The sequence below is a fragment of the Furipterus horrens genome, unplaced genomic scaffold (genome assembly GCF_987537825.1).
Source record: "Furipterus horrens unplaced genomic scaffold, mFurHor1.1.pri manual_scaffold_1, whole genome shotgun sequence".
Taxonomy (NCBI): Eukaryota; Metazoa; Chordata; class Mammalia; order Chiroptera; family Furipteridae; genus Furipterus; species Furipterus horrens.
In genome coordinates, this window is record NW_028327171.1 from 109,027,938 (window position 1) to 109,047,454 (window position 19,517).

Here is a 19,517-nt window from a genome sequence, read left to right on the forward strand (position 1 = left end):
CCAGGGAATACCTTTCCTGAAATTCAAGCAGAAACTTTCTGTAATGCTTAATGCAAAGAGGGTAATTTTCATTTTGTTTAAAACATACTTTTAAAAAATTCTAAACATTATATGATAATTCTACAGGAAACCTGGAAATATGATCTATGTTACCCCAAATCCCACCCTACCTAACATCACCATTTTCATTTGGGTATAAAGTACCCTCCACTTTTGAAAAATTTACTTTATAGATCTTCACTTTTATGAAGGACCTACAGTAGGACCTGTTTTCACCAACCAACAAAAATCTTAAGACGATTTTTGCTCTTATGAAAAAAGGTGAAAATTGAAAATAGCATTTGTTTGCAGGGAGCAGCTCTAGAGGCAGTGAGTAGCGAGAGCGGCCCTGCTGGCTCCAGCACTGGTATCTTGTATCCAGCTGCCACAGTTTGAACTGTGTCTGTGAGCCTTGGTGCTTTATTTTGACTTATTTTGTGCGTCCTTTAGTAAGATGTGTCCCAAAGCAACTGCTTCTTCGTGTTAAGCCACTTTGACTTACAGAAGGTTTCATCAGCACGCCCTACTTTCAGATAGATGGGGAGACCTGTATATCTCCCAGCTCCCCTTTTCCCTATGCTTGGTTTATATTATAATTCTAAGTTTATATCATGAATCTTCTTTACTTATTATTAAATAATAAGCTTTTTTTCCAAATCATTATCTGGTCTTTATAACTATTATTTTTGAAAACTGCATAATATTCTATGAAATATATGTTCTTTTCCAGAGAAGGAAAACTCTGACTCCAAAAAACCTCCGCTGCCTTGCGGCATACCTCTTCAGGGGAAAGGCTAAGGGAGTAAACCCCGACAGAAAATCCGGAGCCGGAGTCCCTAAGGCGGTTTGACGTTGTAGTCAACACCGGCAACTCCTGCGGCGCACCTGAAGCCAAGCTGTATTGACTCCGTCTTTCCCTTGGACCCTTCAGCTGCGAAGAGAGGGGGGGGTCTGCTGCATGGGCAACAGCAGACCCTCCATATCACCCTGCCCAGGCTCTGTAGCTTCAGCTTCACTGGAGAGGACACTCCAGCGTCATCGCAAGATGTCGATTCAACACGGGAGGAGACAGATACCGTGTCACTCCCGAGTCGGACTGCACAGCCATTCTTGGCGGTGCAGATAGACTCTTAAGAAGCTACACCATCGTCTCTCGAGACGGACGGCTGCCGACGACGAATATGTTCTTTTCATTGATGTAGTCATTTTCTGTTTTTAGCATTTTTAATCATTTAAAGGAGGGGGAGGTTGCGATGAACATCTCCATGCCCAAACCTTTCTATATTTGGGTTCATTTACTTAGAGAGGATCCCCAGAAATGAGATTATTAGTACTAAAAATAAGAACATCCTCTTGGCTTTTGAAATATCTCTAATCCCTGTGACCAATACTATGCATTCGTTTTCTGAACAATCAATCTGCTCTGCAAAGGAGGATATTTCTCATTCACGAAACAGATAAAAATTTATTACACAGGGAATGCCTTGGACCTTCATAGCACAGGGCCGATTTAGCCAAAAAACTGTTATGTCAAGTTTATGGTGAGTTGCTCCTGAAGTCCATGTCTAGAGCCGAGAGGCTTCTAAGTCTCTGAAAATGGGGTTTGCTGTTAAGGAGCAAGCCAATCCGATGACAGAGAACTGACCAAAGTCAGAGGATCAGGCTCCCAGGCGTGTCTGACCTTGTGGTCTTAAGCATAGCACCTTATTCTGCCTCAGTGTCCCCATGTGAGAGCACTACTTTGTGAGTCTTTGTACACTTTTTCAGTGCCTATCATTCTCATTTTGATCTCATGGCACCGTTTTCCTGAACAGGTGAAGTGAAGGGACCTTCAGGTCTAGTCCACAAATCTGACTCAGTTCATCTCTGCTCACGCTTGGTTCCACTGAGACAAAGGCAGGAACCATTTTTCTACTTTGCTGGCCTTTGTTGCCTCCAAATTTTCCTTTCTCTCTAGTATTCCAGAAGCTCTTTTTGCCACTTTTTAAAAGTTTGCTATTCCACTTTAGGTAGGAGATGCAGCCCTGCATGGTTCATCCTTTGTAACTCACCTTTATTGCATTTGGCAGACTTATAGTAATACCCATCTACACACAGGCAAAAATGTGTGTTATTCAGACTAACACACGAAGAGCCACCAACACAGGAATCATTTCGGCAAGGACCTGAGATGGAGTAGAAAGAGATGAAAAATCCACAGAACAGCAAATAACACCCAGAAACATACTTTAAAATTCTCATGCCTCCCTTCTGGGCACTTTTTATTCCTTGGTTGTATTATTTCAGGGCATACCCTTAGAAGAGCTAGAAACAATTATATATTTTCTTATGTAGTTAGGGAGTTTGTTGCTGAAATTCTACAACAAGTGCTTATCTCTAGCAAAGGCCAGAGGTTCGTGGGCAAGGGTGTGTTCAGAATAGTCCTCTAATCCAAGGATTCAGAAGTTCTTGGACCTCAAAACCCTCCAAAACCTTGTTGTTTGATCCTATAACACTAAACAAAACTCCCTAAAACTATTTTATAAAAAGCATCATATTTTAAAGGAAGGTATATATACCTGTCTTATAGGGAGGAACAGGCAGGAAGCTTCAAAAAGAAACTGGATGTTATATTCTGGTTAGCATACATGGTATAAAAATTCATAAAGAAAGGAAAAGGATATAAAGGGGAGAATGTGGATTAAGTCAGTGAAAATTCTAAGAGTAACTGATGAAGTGACACTCCCCTCTCTGGCTTTCTGAGTGGGTGACTTGAATAAATGGTGAGAAGAATATCATAATTGTTTCTACACCATTGGCTGGGACTCCCAGACCAGGCAGGGTGGAGAGTTTTTTCTATCTCCAGAGACCAGATGGGATTCAAGGAAGAAAGTTAGGTCAGTGGCCAAATGGTGATCTTGGCTAACCATTTTCTTCATCTCTTTCAAATGAAATTATTCTGAGCCTTGATTTCTGAATAAATTAAGTGTCTGACAACCTTCAGAGCTGTCTGAATGCTATGAAACTATAGGTAGAAATATATCTTTTAAAAATCGACATAAAAGGTACAATGTGTGTAACATGCTCTTCTTGTGATTAAAAATGGGGAATACACAAAAATACAAATACATATGTTTATATTTGTCTAGATTATCTATGGAGGAGACACAAGAAATTGGCTATAGAACTGGCCTCTGGGGAAAATAAACTGGAAATCTGGGTCTTAGGGATTTAGAATGGGAGGGAGATTTAGTTTTTACTGCATATACTTTTACCTTGTTTAAGCTTCTATTTCCATAGCTGTGGGCCTAATTTATTTTTATTAAAAATACAAAATAAAATAGTGCTGATGAGAATGTGGAGCAACATTGCTGGAGGGAATGCAAAATGGCGCAGCCACTATTCAAGACAGTTTGGGAATTCCTTACAAAGCTGAACACACTCCTACCATATGATCCAGCACATGAACTCCTTGGCATTTACCCAAAGGAATTAAAAACCTATATCCACCCAAAAACCTATACCTGAATACCTGTAATAGCCTATTCATAAATGTCAAAACTTGGAAGCAACTAAGATGCCCTTCAGTAGGTGAATGGATAAACAAACTGTGGTACATTCAGACTGTGGACTATTATTTAGAGATTTTTTAAAAAAGAAAGAAATGAGCTTGTCAGCATTAAATTTTAATCAAACCATGAAAAGACCTGAAGGAAACTTAAATGCAATTACTAAGTGAAAGAAATCAATATGAAAAGGCAATGTACTGTGTGATTCTAACTACATGATATTCTGAAAAAGGCAAAACTATAAAGCAGTTAAAATATCAGTGGTCACCAGGGGTTGGAGAGAGAGAAAGATGAGTAAGTGGAGCACAGAAGATTTTTAGGGCAGTGAAAAATAACCTATGTGATACTATAATAACGGGATATGCATTTTTTAAAAACTCATAGAATGTGCAAACACCACCAGTGAACCCTAATATAAACTGTAGACTTGGGGTGACCATGATGTGTCAGTGTAGGCTCATCAGTCAATTGTAACAAATGTATCCTCTGGTTGGGTTGTTGATAATGAGGGAAGTTATTCATATGTAGTACTTGGGGGTGTAAGGGAAATCTCTGTACTTTCCTCTCAATTTAGCTGTGAATCTAAAATTGCTCTTAAAAATAAAGTTTGTAAAAGCTTCTTTGAGTCTTAAAAAGTCTTAAAAACTAAATTTCTTTTAAAGAGTTTTTAAAAATGCTGCATGGGACAAAAGGAGGCATAGTGCAGTAGTGTCTCATAAACAACAGTGAGGGTCACCTCTGACAAGATGTAAGTCAATATTCTAAGTAAATGTTCTTTGTTGTTGTTGTTTTGTTTTGTTTTTTTTAAAGCCTCAGTCACACTGCAAGAATGATTTGGGAAACCTACATAAAAAACGGAGTGAAGCTCCACTTTGGACCCACCAGACAAATAACTGCTAGAATGCTTTCTCTCTGGCAATAAAGGACAGAATTGGCTTGTTTGGTGGCCCAGGAATCAAGTCACTGGATATTACATCTGGAAGGTTTGTGTGGCTATTTAGTTCAGTCACACCTTGGTACAGATGAGTAAGTTGAAACCCAGAGAAAAGTGGCTTGCCCCACTCACCACAGTTAGTGGGAGGGCCAGAACACATCGAAGGTCAGGGGAAGCAGAAACAGCTTAGAAGAGCTCCCTTCCCGGACTCCAGGAAAGCTGATTGTGGAGCTGTGTCCCACTTGACCTAGTCTTCTGAGTGGCCCCTCCAAACATGAAAGACTGTGAGTAAGGTCTTAGATACAAGCTCCAGGTCCATTTGCTTAGTCATCCATTTTTTAGGTCTATCACAGAACATTTGGGAAGCCAAAAGGATCTAAGTGAAGGAAGACTCAACTTGCTCTTTGACCTTGGGCAAGTTGTTACCTTCACTAGGTCTCCATTTCCCTATGTGGGAATAACAGGGTTTACCTAGACCCTTCAAGCCTAGGTTTGAGGATTCTTTTAGACTGGAAGTTGACAAACTATAACTTATGAGCCAAATCCGGCCAATCTTCTCTTTTTTATAAATAAAGTTTTATTGGTACACAGCTAGGCTCATTAATTTATATATTGACTATAACTGGTTTTATGGCAAAATGGCAGAGTGGAATAGTTGCAAGAGAGACCCTGTTGTGGCCTATAAAGCCTAAAATATTCACTAGTTTGCCTTTTTGATAAAGTTTGCTGACCGCTATTGTAGACCAAACTTCAGGAAATAAGTAGTTTCTGTTTCAACATCTCTGGCTTGAAGCCAACTCTTAGACAGCACCCCTGGGACATGTGTGCTTTGACAATGGCCCTGGTCCTGTCTGAGACAGTTTGAGCACTGCTGTTGTTTGGCTTTTTATCTCTCAGGCTCAAATTCCACAAATTGGCCCAAACTCAATTATGATCAGCCATCGTCATAACTTGTTCTATTTTTCAATAACATCTGATAAGGAGTCAGGGTAGAATGGACTCTTTCCTTAGGTAAAGGAGCTAGACCGGTGGGGCTGAAGAGTTGATGCTTATTTGGACCTCACCTTCACAGAGAAAATGAAACTATTTCCAAAAACCTCCCAGGGAGAGAGCAACTGGAGAAATAGCTTTTATAAAGTCAAAGTTCATAAAAATATTTCACATCTGGAAAATAGCTTGAGGTAGGATGGGTAGTAAGGAAAGGAGAACAGAATGGAACTGTTGGTAATGTTTTAGGATCTTTGCCACCACTACTAGCCGTTTTTACTCAGATTTTTTAATTCCAAGGGTTCATGTCCAAGGGACCCTTGAGACTCTTACTACCCACTTCCCTATTTCAGCAGAACATACTTGCCTACCACCCTCCACAAAGCTGACTCCTCTGTGAGGCATCTTTGAAAGTCATTCTTACCTGTGGTATCGGGGTTTGGGGTGCTAGTCTTTGGTAAAGTGACACTGCCGGAAGTCACTGAAGAGACAGTCCCTCGGGAATTACCTATTGTGACTGTGATATTACCTGTAGGAGCTATTGAGGAAGTTGTGGTTGTTTCAGTGGGAGTGGTCGTGGCGGCCATCGAGGAAGAGGTCGGGGCGGCCGTCGAGGAAGAGGTCGGGTCGGCCGTCGAGGAAGCCGTCGGGTCGGCCGTCGAGGAAGAGGTCGGGGCGGCCGTCGAGGAAGCCGTCGGGTCGGCCGTCGAGGAAGAGGCCGGGGCGGCCGTCGAGGAAGCCGTCGGGTCGGCCGTCGAGGAAGCCGTCGGGTCGGCCGTCGAGGAAGAGGTCGGGGCGGCCGTCGAGGAAGCCGTCGGGTCGGCCGTCGAGGAAGCCGTCGGGTCGGCCGTCGAGGAAGAGGTCGGGGCGGCCGTCGAGGAAGAGGTCGGGTCGGCCGTCGAGGAAGCCGTCGGGTCGGCCGTCGAGGAAGAGGCCGGGGCGGCCGTCGAGGAAGCCGTCGGGTCGGCCGTCGAGGAAGCCGTCGGGTCGGCCGTCGAGGAAGAGGTCGGGTCGGCCGTCGAGGAAGCCGTCGGGTCGGCCGTCGAGGAAGAGGCCGGGGCGGCCGTCGAGGAAGCCGTCGGGTCGGCCGTCGAGGAAGCCGTCGGGTCGGCCGTCGAGGAAGAGGCCGGGGCGGCCGTCGAGGAAGAGGTCGGGTCGGCCGTCGAGGAAGCCGTCGGGTCGGCCGTCGAGGAAGCCGTCGGGTCGGCCGTCGAGGAAGCCGTCGGGTCGGCCGTCGAGGAAGAGGCCGGGGCGGCCGTCGAGGAAGAGGTCGGGTCGGCCGTCGAGGAAGAGGTCGGGGCGGCCGTCGAGGAAGCCGTCGGGTCGGCCGTCGAGTCGGCCGTCGAGGAAGAGGTCAGGTCGGCCGTCGAGGAAGAGGTCGGGTCGGCTGTTGAGGAAGAGGTCGGGGTGGCTGTCGAGGAAGCGGCCAGGTCGTTTGTCGAGGAAGCAGCTGTAGTGGCTGTAAAAAGAACAATTTTGGCCATTTTGGCGGTGTTAGCTGTAACAACTGAGGTTGAAGAGGAACTGAGGAACAAAGATATCAAGTTTGAGAAGACAGAACATTGAATATATAATGAAAATTACTACTTAATAATAGAGTTGACCCTTGAAAAATGCAGGTCTGAACTGCATGAGTCCATTTACACTTGGATTTAAAAAATGAAACCTGTGTGTTTCAAGGTCAGCAGTAATTAGTACCCAATTAATTCTTTTCTGAAAAATAAACGCAATAGGTCCTCAAATAATGTTCTCATTCAACATCTTTTTTGTTATAATTTTGATGAGATGATAGAGAAACTTAACTTGTGTTTGTATCAATTAGCCTATTTTAAAATTGGTTTAATTATATATCATTTTGCTTTAAGTTGTAGAACCTATCTACAATGTTAGATGAGGACTTACTGTATAGTTGACTACATTAAAAACAACAATACACGACTAACTTCCAAAACACACTCCCCCAAAAACCCACAATAAATAAAATTAAAAATTAAATGGACAAAACTGGGAAAATGTTATTAAAAATGTGACAGAGTTAATGATACCAAGAAGTAATATCATTTATGTCTGCAGGGTTTAATATTCCTCAGTGAGGACAATTAAAAATGTCACCAGGTGGCGCTATTACAACCTGGAAGCAAACTCCTTTGTCTCACAGTTTAAAGAGATTCCTCCAATTTTCCATTACATGGCATTTTAACTGTTGATAGGTATGAGGGAGAGAAGGGAAAGGGTGTGTTTAAAGAATGATGAAATAAAAAAATCTCATTAAGTGTGTATTAAACTTTTTCCAGAGATATATTTCTAGTAATATTTACCCATTAATAATTCTAGACACATGAACTTCTTAAAGAGTAAGATAAATAGAGATGGTTTTTGCCCTAAGAGCTATAGTAATCTTAGTTAAAAAGTTGTCCTTTTTTAACTCTTAAGAGCCCCTGGAAGAATGGGGTAGTAAATGCTTAATGATCTAATAATCAGTTTTCTAGAACCCTAATTGTCATTAATAACTCTGACAATGACAATCAGTTTAAAAATTATTAAAAGAAAAAGGTTTTGAGAGGAAGCAATTTCTAAACACTTGAATATAGAAAAGTGCTGAAGAGGCAACCTGATTCCTGTGAATCCCTAGCTCTTCACCTAAACAGGGCCTGGCTTAAATAATCATTCCTAAGAGATAAGCAATTGCTTTTCCAGGGGCAAGAAAATAGTCCAGACTGCTGATCAAGATGGTGGCATAGAGAAACACAGATTGCCTCCTTGTGCAACCACATCAAAATTACACTTAACTATAGAATAACCATTATTCAGAACCATCAGAAATTGAGCTGAATGGAAGTCCTACAACTACAGAATTAAAGAAGAAACCACATTGAGACTAGTAGGAGGGGCAGAGATGCAGACATGTGTGACAGATAAAAATTGGGAGGGATATCTCAGAAGCGAGGAGTCCCAGCCCCATACTAGGCTTCCCAGCCCATGGTTCAACTGCCAGGAAGATAAGTCTCCATAATTTCTGGCTGTAAAAACCAGCAGGGATTGAAGCTGTGGAAGACAAAAACTGCTGGACTCCCTGGCAGTTCCTCTTAAAGGGCCTATGCACAGACTTACTCAGACTCACTCCCTCTGAGCTTCATCACTAGGGTAGCAGCTTGAAAAGCACCAGAGACATATGGGGAGGAAGTGAATTGTCTGGTACCAGGGCAGGAGCTGGGGGGAAGCTTCCTACCAGACAGAAGTACTAGCAGAGGCCATTGTTCCTTTTCTGAGCCCTCCTTCCGCAGAGCCACAAAGTTGGAAGGTGGGCAACATATTTGAGACTCCATCAACCTGGCTCACACTGTTTGTCCCACCCTGGTGATTCCCTGATATCCTGCCCCACCCAACTTTTGGGCACACCCAAGCTGTTTCCAGTGGCTTTTCCATATGAATGGCTTATCTTGTCCCATGCTTCAGATTTTCTTAAATTATCTCAAACAAGCAGCATCTGGCTTCTGTGAGCCCCCGTACCTCTTGCTAAGTTGCCCCAGGTCCAGCACTAGCATCGGCAGACCTTGGTTCACAGTTTGGCCTCACCTGGACACCTCTAAGCCCAGAAAAAGCAGCAGCCATCAGCAGATTGCTTTGTAGCTTATGCTGTGTGACCCTGGACAGAACACAGGTGGTGGCTGACCTTGGATGTGACAACAGCAATCAAGGCTCAACTACAACAGGAAGGTGTACACAGCCCAGACAGTGGGTGTACCTCAAGTACCCAGCTAGGGTAATAGAGGAGGCTGTGCCAATGGACTCTATAGGACACCTACTACATTAGGCCACTCTACCAAGTCTGGGAGACGTAGCAGTTCTGCCTAATACATAGAAACAAACACAGGGAAGCTGCCAAAATGAGGAGACAAAGAAACGTGGCCTGAATGAAAGAACAGAACTCCAGAAAAAGAACTAAACAAAATGGAGATAAGCAACCTACTAGATACAGAGTTCAAAACACTAGTTATAAGGATGCTCAGTGAACTTAGCGATAACTTCGAGAGCATACAAAGAGCATGGAATTCATAAAAAAGAACCAGTCATAAATGAAGGATACACTAATTAAAATAAAAAACAATTTACAGGGAATCAACAGTAGATGAAGCTGATTATCAAACCAGTGATTTGGAATATAAAGAATCAAAAAACACCCAATCAGAACAGCAAGAAGAAAAAAGAATCCAGAAAAATGAGGATAGTGTAAGGAGTCTCTGAGACAACTTCAAGCATACCATTTGCATCATGGGGGGTGTCAGAAAGGAGAAGAGAGAGAGAAAGGAACTGGAAACCTACTTGAAAAAATAATGACAGAAAACTTCCCTAACTTTGTTAAAGAAATAGATATACAAATCCAGGAAGTGTAGAAAGTCTCAAACAAGATGAACCCAAAGAGGCCTACCCCAAGACACCAAAGAAGCCCATCCCAAGACACATCATAATTAAAATGCCAAAGGTTAAAGACAAAGAGAGAATCTTAAAATCAGCAAGAGAAAAGCAGTTAGTAACCTACAAGGGAGCCCTCATAAAACTGTCAGCTAATTTCTCAAAAGAAACTGCAGGCTAGAAGGGATTGGCAAGAAATACTCAAAAGCAATGAAAACAAGGATCTACAACCTAGATTACTCTACCCAGCAAAGCTATCATTTAGAATGGAAGGGCACATAAAGAGCTTCCAATACGAGATAAAGTTGAAGGAGTTAATAACCATCAATATTATATGAAATGTTAAAGATTCTTCTTTAAAAATTATCTTATAAACAATAAAATGACAACAAATACATACCTATCAACAATTGAATCTAAGAAACAAAATAAACAAGCAGAACAGAAACAGAATCATAGATACAGAGACCATTTTAAAAAATAGGTATGTGCTTTTTTCTCATCAACTCATCTTTTTAAAAAAAAGATTTTATTTGTTTTACATTTAGAGTGAGGGGAAGGGAGGGAGGAATAGAGGGAGAGAAACATGGATGTGTAAGAGATACATCAGTTGGTTGCCTCTCGCATGCCCCCAACTGGGGACCTGGCCTATAACCCAGACATGTGCTCTGACTGGGAATTGAACTGGTAACCTTTTGGTTCTCATGCCAGCACTCAATTAACTGAGCCACACTAGCCAGGGCAATACAGAGAACACTTTGATGGTTGCCAGATGGGAGGGGGTTGGGGGAATGGGCAAAAGAAGTGAAGGGATTAAGAAGTACAAATTGGTAGTCACAGAATAGTCATGGGAACGTAAAGTACAATATGTATAGAAGTAGAGTAACCAAAGAACACATATATGCATGATCCATGTACATGACAACGGTGTGGGGATTGCCTGAGTGCATGGGGGTGGGTGGAGGCTGGGTGAATGGGAGCAAAGGGGGAAAAATTGGGACAACTGTAATAACATAATCAGTAAAATATAATAAAAAATATTTTAAAAGAAAGAAAGAATACAGTCCACCAGCCAGCCATTTTGACTGCTGCTATCCTATTCCTACTGTTCTCATTTATCAAGGGCTTACCCTGTGCCTGACAGGACCTAGGACATTGATATGAGAGACACATTTAATAGAAGAGTGATCCAATACTCAGAGGGATTAAGAGATTTACCTGGGGGTAAACCTTTAATTCCCACATGTAAGGGGTCAAAAGACTCTTGATGGCAGAAGCAGGAATTAAACTGGGTCCCTGCTCTGCATTAGGGCCCAAATGACATCTGGAAATCAAAGAAAAGGGCACTGGGCCCTTGGAACCTACCAAGTGACTCTTCTCTGGCCTCAGGAACTCTTAAAAACCAGTCTCTGGTTTGCTGAACCCGAAACCTTAGTCCAGAGGCCTGCTTAGTACTGCTCTATCTTCCTTTATCACAAGCTAAAATGCTTTATGTCCAAGCTGGAGAGGAAATTTCATCCACAAAATAGTCCATCAGTTGGGCTGTGGGAATTAGTAGCTAAAGCCTGTTGATTCTATCTCAAAGACAACAAACATGATTAAAAGAATTTTAAAAATTTAAATGTTCCTTACCTGAAGTTATAAAAAGGAGGGCGAGCAGAGTGAGGTGAGCGGAGGCTTGCATTTTAGATCTTCTTGCTAGGTAATCGGAGGAGGAAATGATCCACCCCCAACTCTTTAGTTTTAACTCTCTTTCAGGTACAAAGTCCGGTCATTAACTGATGTCAGAGCAGCCAAAGGCAATTACTCCTTAGGTTCTGGTCATATACATTAGGTCTCAGTTGAGCTTTTGAGATAAAATAGATAAACCTGGCTTTATACTATTTTTCTGACTCATAGTCCAAAATAACTCAGGACAGTTCAAACATCCTTGAGAGGTGGGGTGGTGGTAAGAGGTGGTAGCAGTTAATCTCTTTATATCCCAAACGTCCCAACCTACCACCTTTTATGAGGTCACCATTTCTTTAAACACCCAATGACATAGTCTGTGCTTCAGTCACCCCCATTTCAGTGCAGAAAATCCATTTTCTTTCACCCATAGTTTCAGGAATCCTGAGGAGTACTTACATGTTTCCCATGACTGTTTTTGTTGCTTAGTTCTTGTCACCTTTCGCTGTGGATCACCACTCTGGGCCTCCCTGATGGTCACATCCAGCAGCTCTGTAATCGTGTCTCCAAGCTTCCACACTCTCCACAGATCACACTACCTGGACACAGCCCTGTCCCCCCCCCAACCCCACCCCCTGCCATTAACGTCCTCAAACACAGTTAATATCAAATTGTGGCAGTAAACCTAAGTTTACTGCAGGCTTATGGGTGACAGGTCAAGGAGGGGAAAATACAGTGTAGAAAAGGGGAAACTTAGAACAGGTGACTCTGTCTCTTCTTTCATGGTTGTTCATTGCCTGTGTAGCCACTTCCCAGTTTCTCTACTCCCTGCTGCTCCTCAGCCCCTGACCTCTCACCTCATTTCAGGAACCAGCTTTATCAGTTGAATGAGAGTCTTCTTAACCCAGTCCTCTCCTTTAAAATCTAGGACCCCATCTCCCCCCGGGTGTAGCCCCAGCCTGGGGAATGAAACCAATAACACCTTGTGAATATTAGCCAGAGTTTTAACCCTGACCATAGTAAAAACAAAATTTTTCATATTATTACACAGCAGGTTAGTTTCTTGTTGTCCCAAAAGTTTCCATTCAGCAATGGGTTTTGGGGTTGGCTTATAAAGCTGAGAGGGGTGTTCACATATTTTCCCCAAGCAAAGACACCTCTTGGACCCATGTTTTGTGCTTTTATTCTCAACTTGAATGATTCCTGGCATCAGGAGTTAAACAAAAGCCTTTAAAAAAATCTTTTTTTCTTTAAAGTCATTTTATTGAAGTAGGTATAATTTGCATCAATAAATAAACCCACTTAAAGTGTAAAATTCCAGGAGTTTTGATAGATGTATATACATGTGAATCCACCATTACAATCAAGATACAGAATATTTTTATCAGACCCTATAGTTTTCACTTGCCCCTTCACAGTTTACTCCTCCCTCTACCCCCAACCCCAGACAACCACTGATCTGCTTTTTGTCACTGGAGAGTAGTTGGCTTTTTCTAGAATTATATAAAAATGGAGTGATGTCGTACATACTATATCTCTGGTGTCTCCTTCTCAGCAAAATGATTTTGAAATTCTTCTATATTACTGTGTGTATCAGCCCTTCCTTCCTGCCTTCCTGAGTTCCTTCCTTTTCTTCTTACTTTTACAATTTTATTGACATAAAACTTATGTATAGTAAACTGCATATACTATTTAAAGTCTTGACACATATCACTGTAATCAAGATATCAAACATTCTCATAACCCCCAAACATTTTCTTGTGTCCATCCTTCCCCACACCCCCAGGCTGAGGTAACTACTGATCTCGTTTCTGCAACTATAGATTAGTTTGCATTTTCTAGAATTATATATAAATGCAATCATACAGACGTACTGGGTTTTGGGGTTTTTACTTTTGATCTGGTTTCTTTCAGTCAGCACATTTTAAGATTCATTCATCTTGTTGTATATCTTAATAGCTTTTTCTTATTTCTGAATAGTAATAATAGATATGCTGGATATATCATATTTTACCTATTCATCTGTTGATGGACATTTGAGTTATTTCCAGCTTTTGACTATTACAAATAAAGGTGTTATGAATAACCGTGCACACATCTTTGTGTGGATATATGCTTTCATTTCTCTTGGGTAAATACTCAAGGATGAAATGGCTTCATCATATTGTAAGAATATGTTTAACTTTTAAAAAATCATCAAACTGTTTCCACAGTTGTACCATTTTACATTCCCATCAATGGTATATGAGTTTCAGTTGCTACCCACCCTGGCCAACACTTGGTTATTATCAGTCTTTTAATATTAAGCATTCCAAAGGGTATGTAGTGGTATCTCTCTTTGGTTTTAATTTGCATCTCCTGATGACAAATGATACTGAACGCCTTTTTTTTTTTTGGTACTGGGATAACTTTTATTTTTAACTTAATCTTATTACATTTGTTCCCATTACCATATAGTCCCCTTATTCCTCCCTCCCCTGAGCAACTTTTCGTGTGCTTAATTGCCACTCATATCTTTTTGTTTTTCTAAAATATTTTTTCAAATTATTTGCCCATTTTTTAATTAAAAATATTTTTTTTATTTTAAGTAATTTTATTTTATTTTTCCTTTGGTATATTTTATTGATTATGTTATTACAGTTGTCCCAATTATTCCCTCTTTGCCCCTCCCTGCCTGGTACCCCCATCCCTCCGGCAATCCTCCCACCCCCAACACACACACACTAGTTCATGTCCTTGGCTGTGCATGTAAGTTCTTTGGCTTCTCCATTTCCTATACTATTCTTTTTCTTTTTTTCTTTTTTTAGGTATATTTTATTGATTATGTTGTTACAGTAGTCCCAATATTTTTCCCCTTCGCTCCCCTCTGCCCAGTACCCTCCTTCCCTCCAGCAATCCCATCCCCTCTTAGTTCATGTCCATGGGTCGTGCATATAAGTTCTTTGGCTTCACCCTTTCCTATATTATTCTTAACAACCCCCTGTCTATTTTGTACCAACCAATTATGCTTCTTGTCCCTGCACCATTTACCCATTTCTCCCCCTCCCCCCTCCCAGCTGATAACCCTCTAAATGATCCCCATACCTATGATTCTGTTCCTATTCTGGTTTGCTTAGTTGAATTTTGTTTTTATTTTTGAGATTCATTTGTTGATAGTTGTGAGTTTGTTGTCATTTTAGTGTTCATAGTTTTGATCTTGTTTTTCTTAAATAAGTCCCTTTAATATTTCATATAATAATGGCTTGGTGATGATGAACTCCTTTAGCTTCACCTTGTCTGGGAAGCACTTCATCTGCCCTTCCATTCCAAATGATAGCTTTGCTGGATAGAGAAATCTTGGTTGTAGGTTGCTGTTCATCACATTGAATACTGCTTGCCAGTCTCTTCCTGCCCGCAAAGTGTCCTCTGAGAAATCAGCTGATAGTCCTATAGGCACCGCCCTGTAGGCAACTCTCCATCTCTCTCTTGCTGCCCCCAGGACTCTGTCTTTATCTTTCACCTTTGGCATCTCAGAAATTATGCATCCGTGTGTGGTCCCCTATGGGTCCAGCTCACCTGGGACCCTCCGTCCTTCCCAGACCTGTGTGTCCATCTTCACAAAATTTGGGAAGTTTTCCTCATTTTTTTCAATTCTTGCTTCCTCATTCTGCACTGGTTGACTGTTTTTTTCTCCCTTATGTTCCAGATCATTGATTTGAACCCCGGTTTCCTTCCCTTCACCATTGGTTTTGTGTGGATTTTCCTTCGTTTCACTTAACATAGCCTTCACTTCTTCTCTTATGCGTTTGCCATACTCAAGCATATCTGTCAAGCCTGTGAGCATCTTTATCACCAGTGTTTTGAATTCTGTGTCTATAATGTTGGCTATCTCCTCGTCACTTAGTTTTCCCACTGGAACCTTGATCCGTTCCCTCTTTTGGGCCATACTTCTCTGTCTCCTCATTCTGACAGGCTCATGTTTGTTTGCCTCTGCATCCCAGGTAGAGCTGTTGCTCCTGTTACGTTGTAAGGGGCGGAGCCTTAGGGATTCATCAGTACATGGCGACCTGTTTCACCACGTTGTGGCGCTGTGTGTGGGGGAGGGGTCCAAGAGGGAACAATGCCGCCTGCCCAGCACTCGCCCCTTTTCCAGGCACCTCTCCCAATTCCATACCAGACTTGCACCCCTCTAGCTGCTGCTCTGTTCATGGTTCCCAGAGCGGGTGGGTCTGCGGACATTTTAGGACCATGGGGGCCCTTTAAACAATTGGACTCTGCTGAGACCGGCAATTTCTGCCTCCACTCCAACCCACACTGGTCTGCACAGTCAGAAGCAATGAGGCTTGATTTTCCCCATTACTGGGACAGTTGGCTTCGAGGTCTGGTGAGGAGCTGGGAAGGCTCCTCAGGTGTCCCTCCTGACTTTTTAGAACATGTGACTGCGCTTTCTGCCAGTCTGCTGCTGCCACCGCTGCTACCGCCACCACTCCACGTCCTCTCCACCTCGGCTCCACCCCTCCTACCTGTCTGGATGAGTATTTCTTCTTTATATCTTTGTTTGCTGGACTTCCATGCAATTTGATTTTCTGGAACTTCTCGTTGTTTCTAGTTTTGAGGTAGTTGTATTCCTTCATAGCTGTGGAGGGAGACGCAGTGTCTTGGCTGGAAGTCCCAAATATATTTTATTGATTATGCTATTACAGTTGTCCCAATCTTTTTTGTCTTTGACCCCTCTGCCTGGCACCTCCATCCCTTCGAGCAATCACCACCCCCCTTAGGTCATGTCCATGGGTTGTGCATATAAGTTCTTCAGCTTCTCTATTTACTTTGCTATTCTAACGCCCTGTTTCTATTATGTAGCTACCAATTATGCTTCTTATTCCTTGCACCATTTCCCCCATTCTCCCCCTACCCCTTCCCAATGAAAACCCTCCATATGATCTCCATATCTATGATTCTGTTCCTGTTCTAATTGTTTTTGGTGTTTAGATTCAGTTGTTGATAGTTAAGAATTTGTTATTATTTTATAGTTCATAGTTTTGATCTTCTTCTTTTTCTTAAATAAGTCCCTTTAATATTTCATGTAACAATGGCTTAGTGATGATGAACTTCTTTAGCTTTACCTTGTCTGGGAAACACTTTATCTGCCCTTCCATTCTAAATGATAGCTTTGCTGGATAGAGTAATCTTGGTTGTAGGTCCTTGCTTTTCATCACTTTGAATACTTCTTGCCAGTCCCTTCTAGCCTGCAAAGTTTCTTTTGAGAAATTAGCTGACAGTCTTATGGGAACTTGGAATTGAAAATATATTGAAATATGTTTAGAGTAACAGTCATATGATTTAAACAAAAAATCATGCTTCAGAGAGTGATGTGTAAATGCACCTCTTGAAGCTTTAGTGGTTAACTTTTCTTCCAACACGTTCTTCTTAAACTATTAACCGATCCTTCCTTAGCAGATTTAGTCTTCTGGCTTGCATGTATTTAATGATATTACTATGATCCCCTTGGAGAATGACAAATGTAAACAAACTGAATCTGAGAAACATATTCATCATTAACTTTCTTGGATCTTCAGTACTGTACTTAATTTTTCATTAAATATACGTCTTCATTTCTATTGAGTTCATTGCCACTAGAAGGATTTATTGCAATATAAACACATGTTATTGATAAAATAAATAGTTGTAAATTGACATTAAATGATAGAACCTCTATGTAAAGACTTAATCTCTCACATATATTATAGTAGAGTGTCCCTATGTCTCATGTTTCTCATTGACCCCAGCGTCTCTCTGACTCTGACATTGGCCACAGCATAATTGGCTGGTATATACCAAGTGGCCGTCCCTGGCTGGTTTGGCTCAGTGGATTGAGCGTCGGCCTGCGAGCTAAGTGTCGCTGGTTCGATCTTCCAGTCAGGGCACATCAGAGAAGGAAAACTCTGACTCCAAAAAACCTCCGCTGCCTTGCGGTATACCTCTTCAGGGGAAAGGCTAAGGGAATAAACCCCGACAGAAAATCCGGAGCCGGAGTCCCTAAGGCGGTTTGACGTTGTAGTCAACACCGGCAACTCCTGCGGCGCACCTGAAGCCAAGCTGTATTGACTCCGTCTTTCCCTTGGATCCTTCAGCTGCGAAGAGAGGGGGGGTCTGCTGCATGGGCAACAGCAGACCCTCCATATCACCCTGCCCAGGCTCTGTAGCTTCAGCTTCACTGGAGAGGACACTCCAGCGTCATCGCAAGATGTCGATTCAACACGGGAGGAGACAGATACCGTGCCACTCCCGAGTCGGACTGCACAGCCATTCTCGGCGGTGCAGATAGACTCTTAAGAAGCTACACCATCCTCTCTCGAGACGGACGGCTGCCGACTTATGGGAACTCCTTTGTTTTCTCTTGCTGCTTTTAACATCCTCTCTTTATTTTTTACCTTTGGTATTTTAATGATGATGTTTCTTGGTGTGATCCTCTTTGGGTCTAGCTTGTTTGGGACTCTGTGCTTCCTGGACTTGTATGTTTATTTCCTCTCCAAATTAGGGACGTTTTCCTTCATTATTTTTTCAAGTAAGTTTTCAATTTCTTGCTCTCCCTCTTCTTCTTCTGGCACCCCTATGATTTGAATCTTGGTATGTTTAAAGTTGTCCCAGAGGTTCTTAAGACTCTCTTCAGTTTTTTCAGTTCTTGTTTCTTCATTCTGTATTGATTGTTTATTTCTTCCTTATGTTCCAAATTGCTGATTTGAACCCTGGCTTCCTTCCTTTCACCATTGGTTTTGTGCAGATTTTTCTTCATTTCACTAAGTAGAGCCTTCACTTCTTCCCTTATACATTTGCTGTACTCAATCATTTATCTAAGCATTGTTATCACCAGTGTTTGGAACTCTGTATCTGCTAGGTTGGCTATCTCCTCCTCACTTAGTTCTCCGTCTGGAGCCTTCAACTGCTCCCTCTTTTGGTCCTTACTTCTCTGTCTCCTCAACCTGACAGCCTCCTGAGTTTGCCTCTGTGTCTTAGGTAGAGCTGTTGTACCTTTTACATTGTAAAAGGCAGAGCCTTAGGTATTCATTCGTCAGTGCTGGTGACGGGTTTCACCGTCTTGTGGCTCTGTTGTGGAGGCGGGGGCAGAGAGGGAATGATGCTGCTCACTTGGCACTCGCCCCTTTTACAGTCACTTCACCCACTTCCTGTATGTGACTAGCGCCCTTTAGCTGTTGTCCTGGTGATGGTTCCAAGAGTGGGTGGGTTTTCAAGAGTTCTAGGACCATGGGGGCCCTTTAAGCAGACTCTCCTGAGAGACCAGTCGTTTGTTCCACCACCCCAACCCCCTCTGGTTTTTCACAGCCAGAAACAATGAGGCTTTATTTTCCTGGTGCTAGAACTGTGAGCTGCACAGCCTGGCTTGGAACTGGGACTGCTCCCCAGGTGTCCCTCTCAGCTTTTATAACGTGTGACTGCTTGTTGCGCTGGCCGTCTGCAGCCACTGCCTTGCTGCCACCGCCATACCGTATCCTCACCACCCCGGCTTCCCGTCTGCACCCCTCCTACCTGTCTGGATGAGTATTACTTCTTTATGTTTTTGTTTGTTGGATTTCCATGCAGCTCTGTTTTCTGGTAGTCCTGGTTGTTTTTTGTTTTGAGGTAGATGTAATCCTTGTTATGGTTGTGCAAGGAAGTGAAGCATGTCTACCTACACCTCCATCTTGGCTGGAAGTCTATTTGCCCATTTTTTTAGTTGAGTTGTGTGTTGTCTTATTTTTGTGTTGTAAGAGCTCTTTATACATGCATTGCAAAGATGGACTTCCTTTGCTATTTTTACATGGCATTTCAACCTACTACCTTCACTTTATAAAAGGCTAACCAGGAATCTAGGAAAATTTAAAAAGTGGCCTGATATCACAAAATTAGCTGCAGAGTCTCGAATATGGGGTCTCAAATCCTGTCTCCTAAAT

The 19,517-nt window shown here is 42.3% G+C and overlaps 1 protein-coding gene across 1 annotated transcript; it reads right to left on the reverse strand.

The window, feature by feature from the left end:
• Positions 1 to 5,858: 5,858 nt before the first annotated feature.
• Positions 5,859 to 9,053, reverse strand: LOC150021675 (uncharacterized). Its single transcript, XM_090286969.1, has 3 exons — positions 9,019 to 9,053; positions 6,867 to 6,967; positions 5,859 to 6,830 (listed from the first exon to the last, which is right to left on the reverse strand). Exons 1-3 carry the CDS (start codon positions 9,051 to 9,053, stop codon positions 6,070 to 6,072), a joined length of 897 nt encoding a protein of 298 aa, XP_090143095.1. The 3' UTR covers positions 5,859 to 6,069.
• Between the last annotated feature and the right edge of the window lie 10,464 nt (positions 9,054 to 19,517).

Excerpts from the sequence above, each read along its gene's own strand:
- LOC150021675 (XM_090286969.1), bottom strand. The coding sequence starts at position 9,053 with ATGCTAGTGCTGGACCTGGGGCAACTTAGCAAGAG. Across the intron at positions 6,968-9,018 it reads CTGGGGCAACTTAGCAAGAG|CCACTACAGCTGCTTCCTCG; the intron begins GTACGGGGGCTC and ends TTCTTTTTACAG. Across the intron at positions 6,831-6,866 it reads CCTCTTCCTCGACGGCCGAC|CCGACGGCTTCCTCGACGGC; the intron begins CTGACCTCTTCC and ends TCGACGGCCGAC.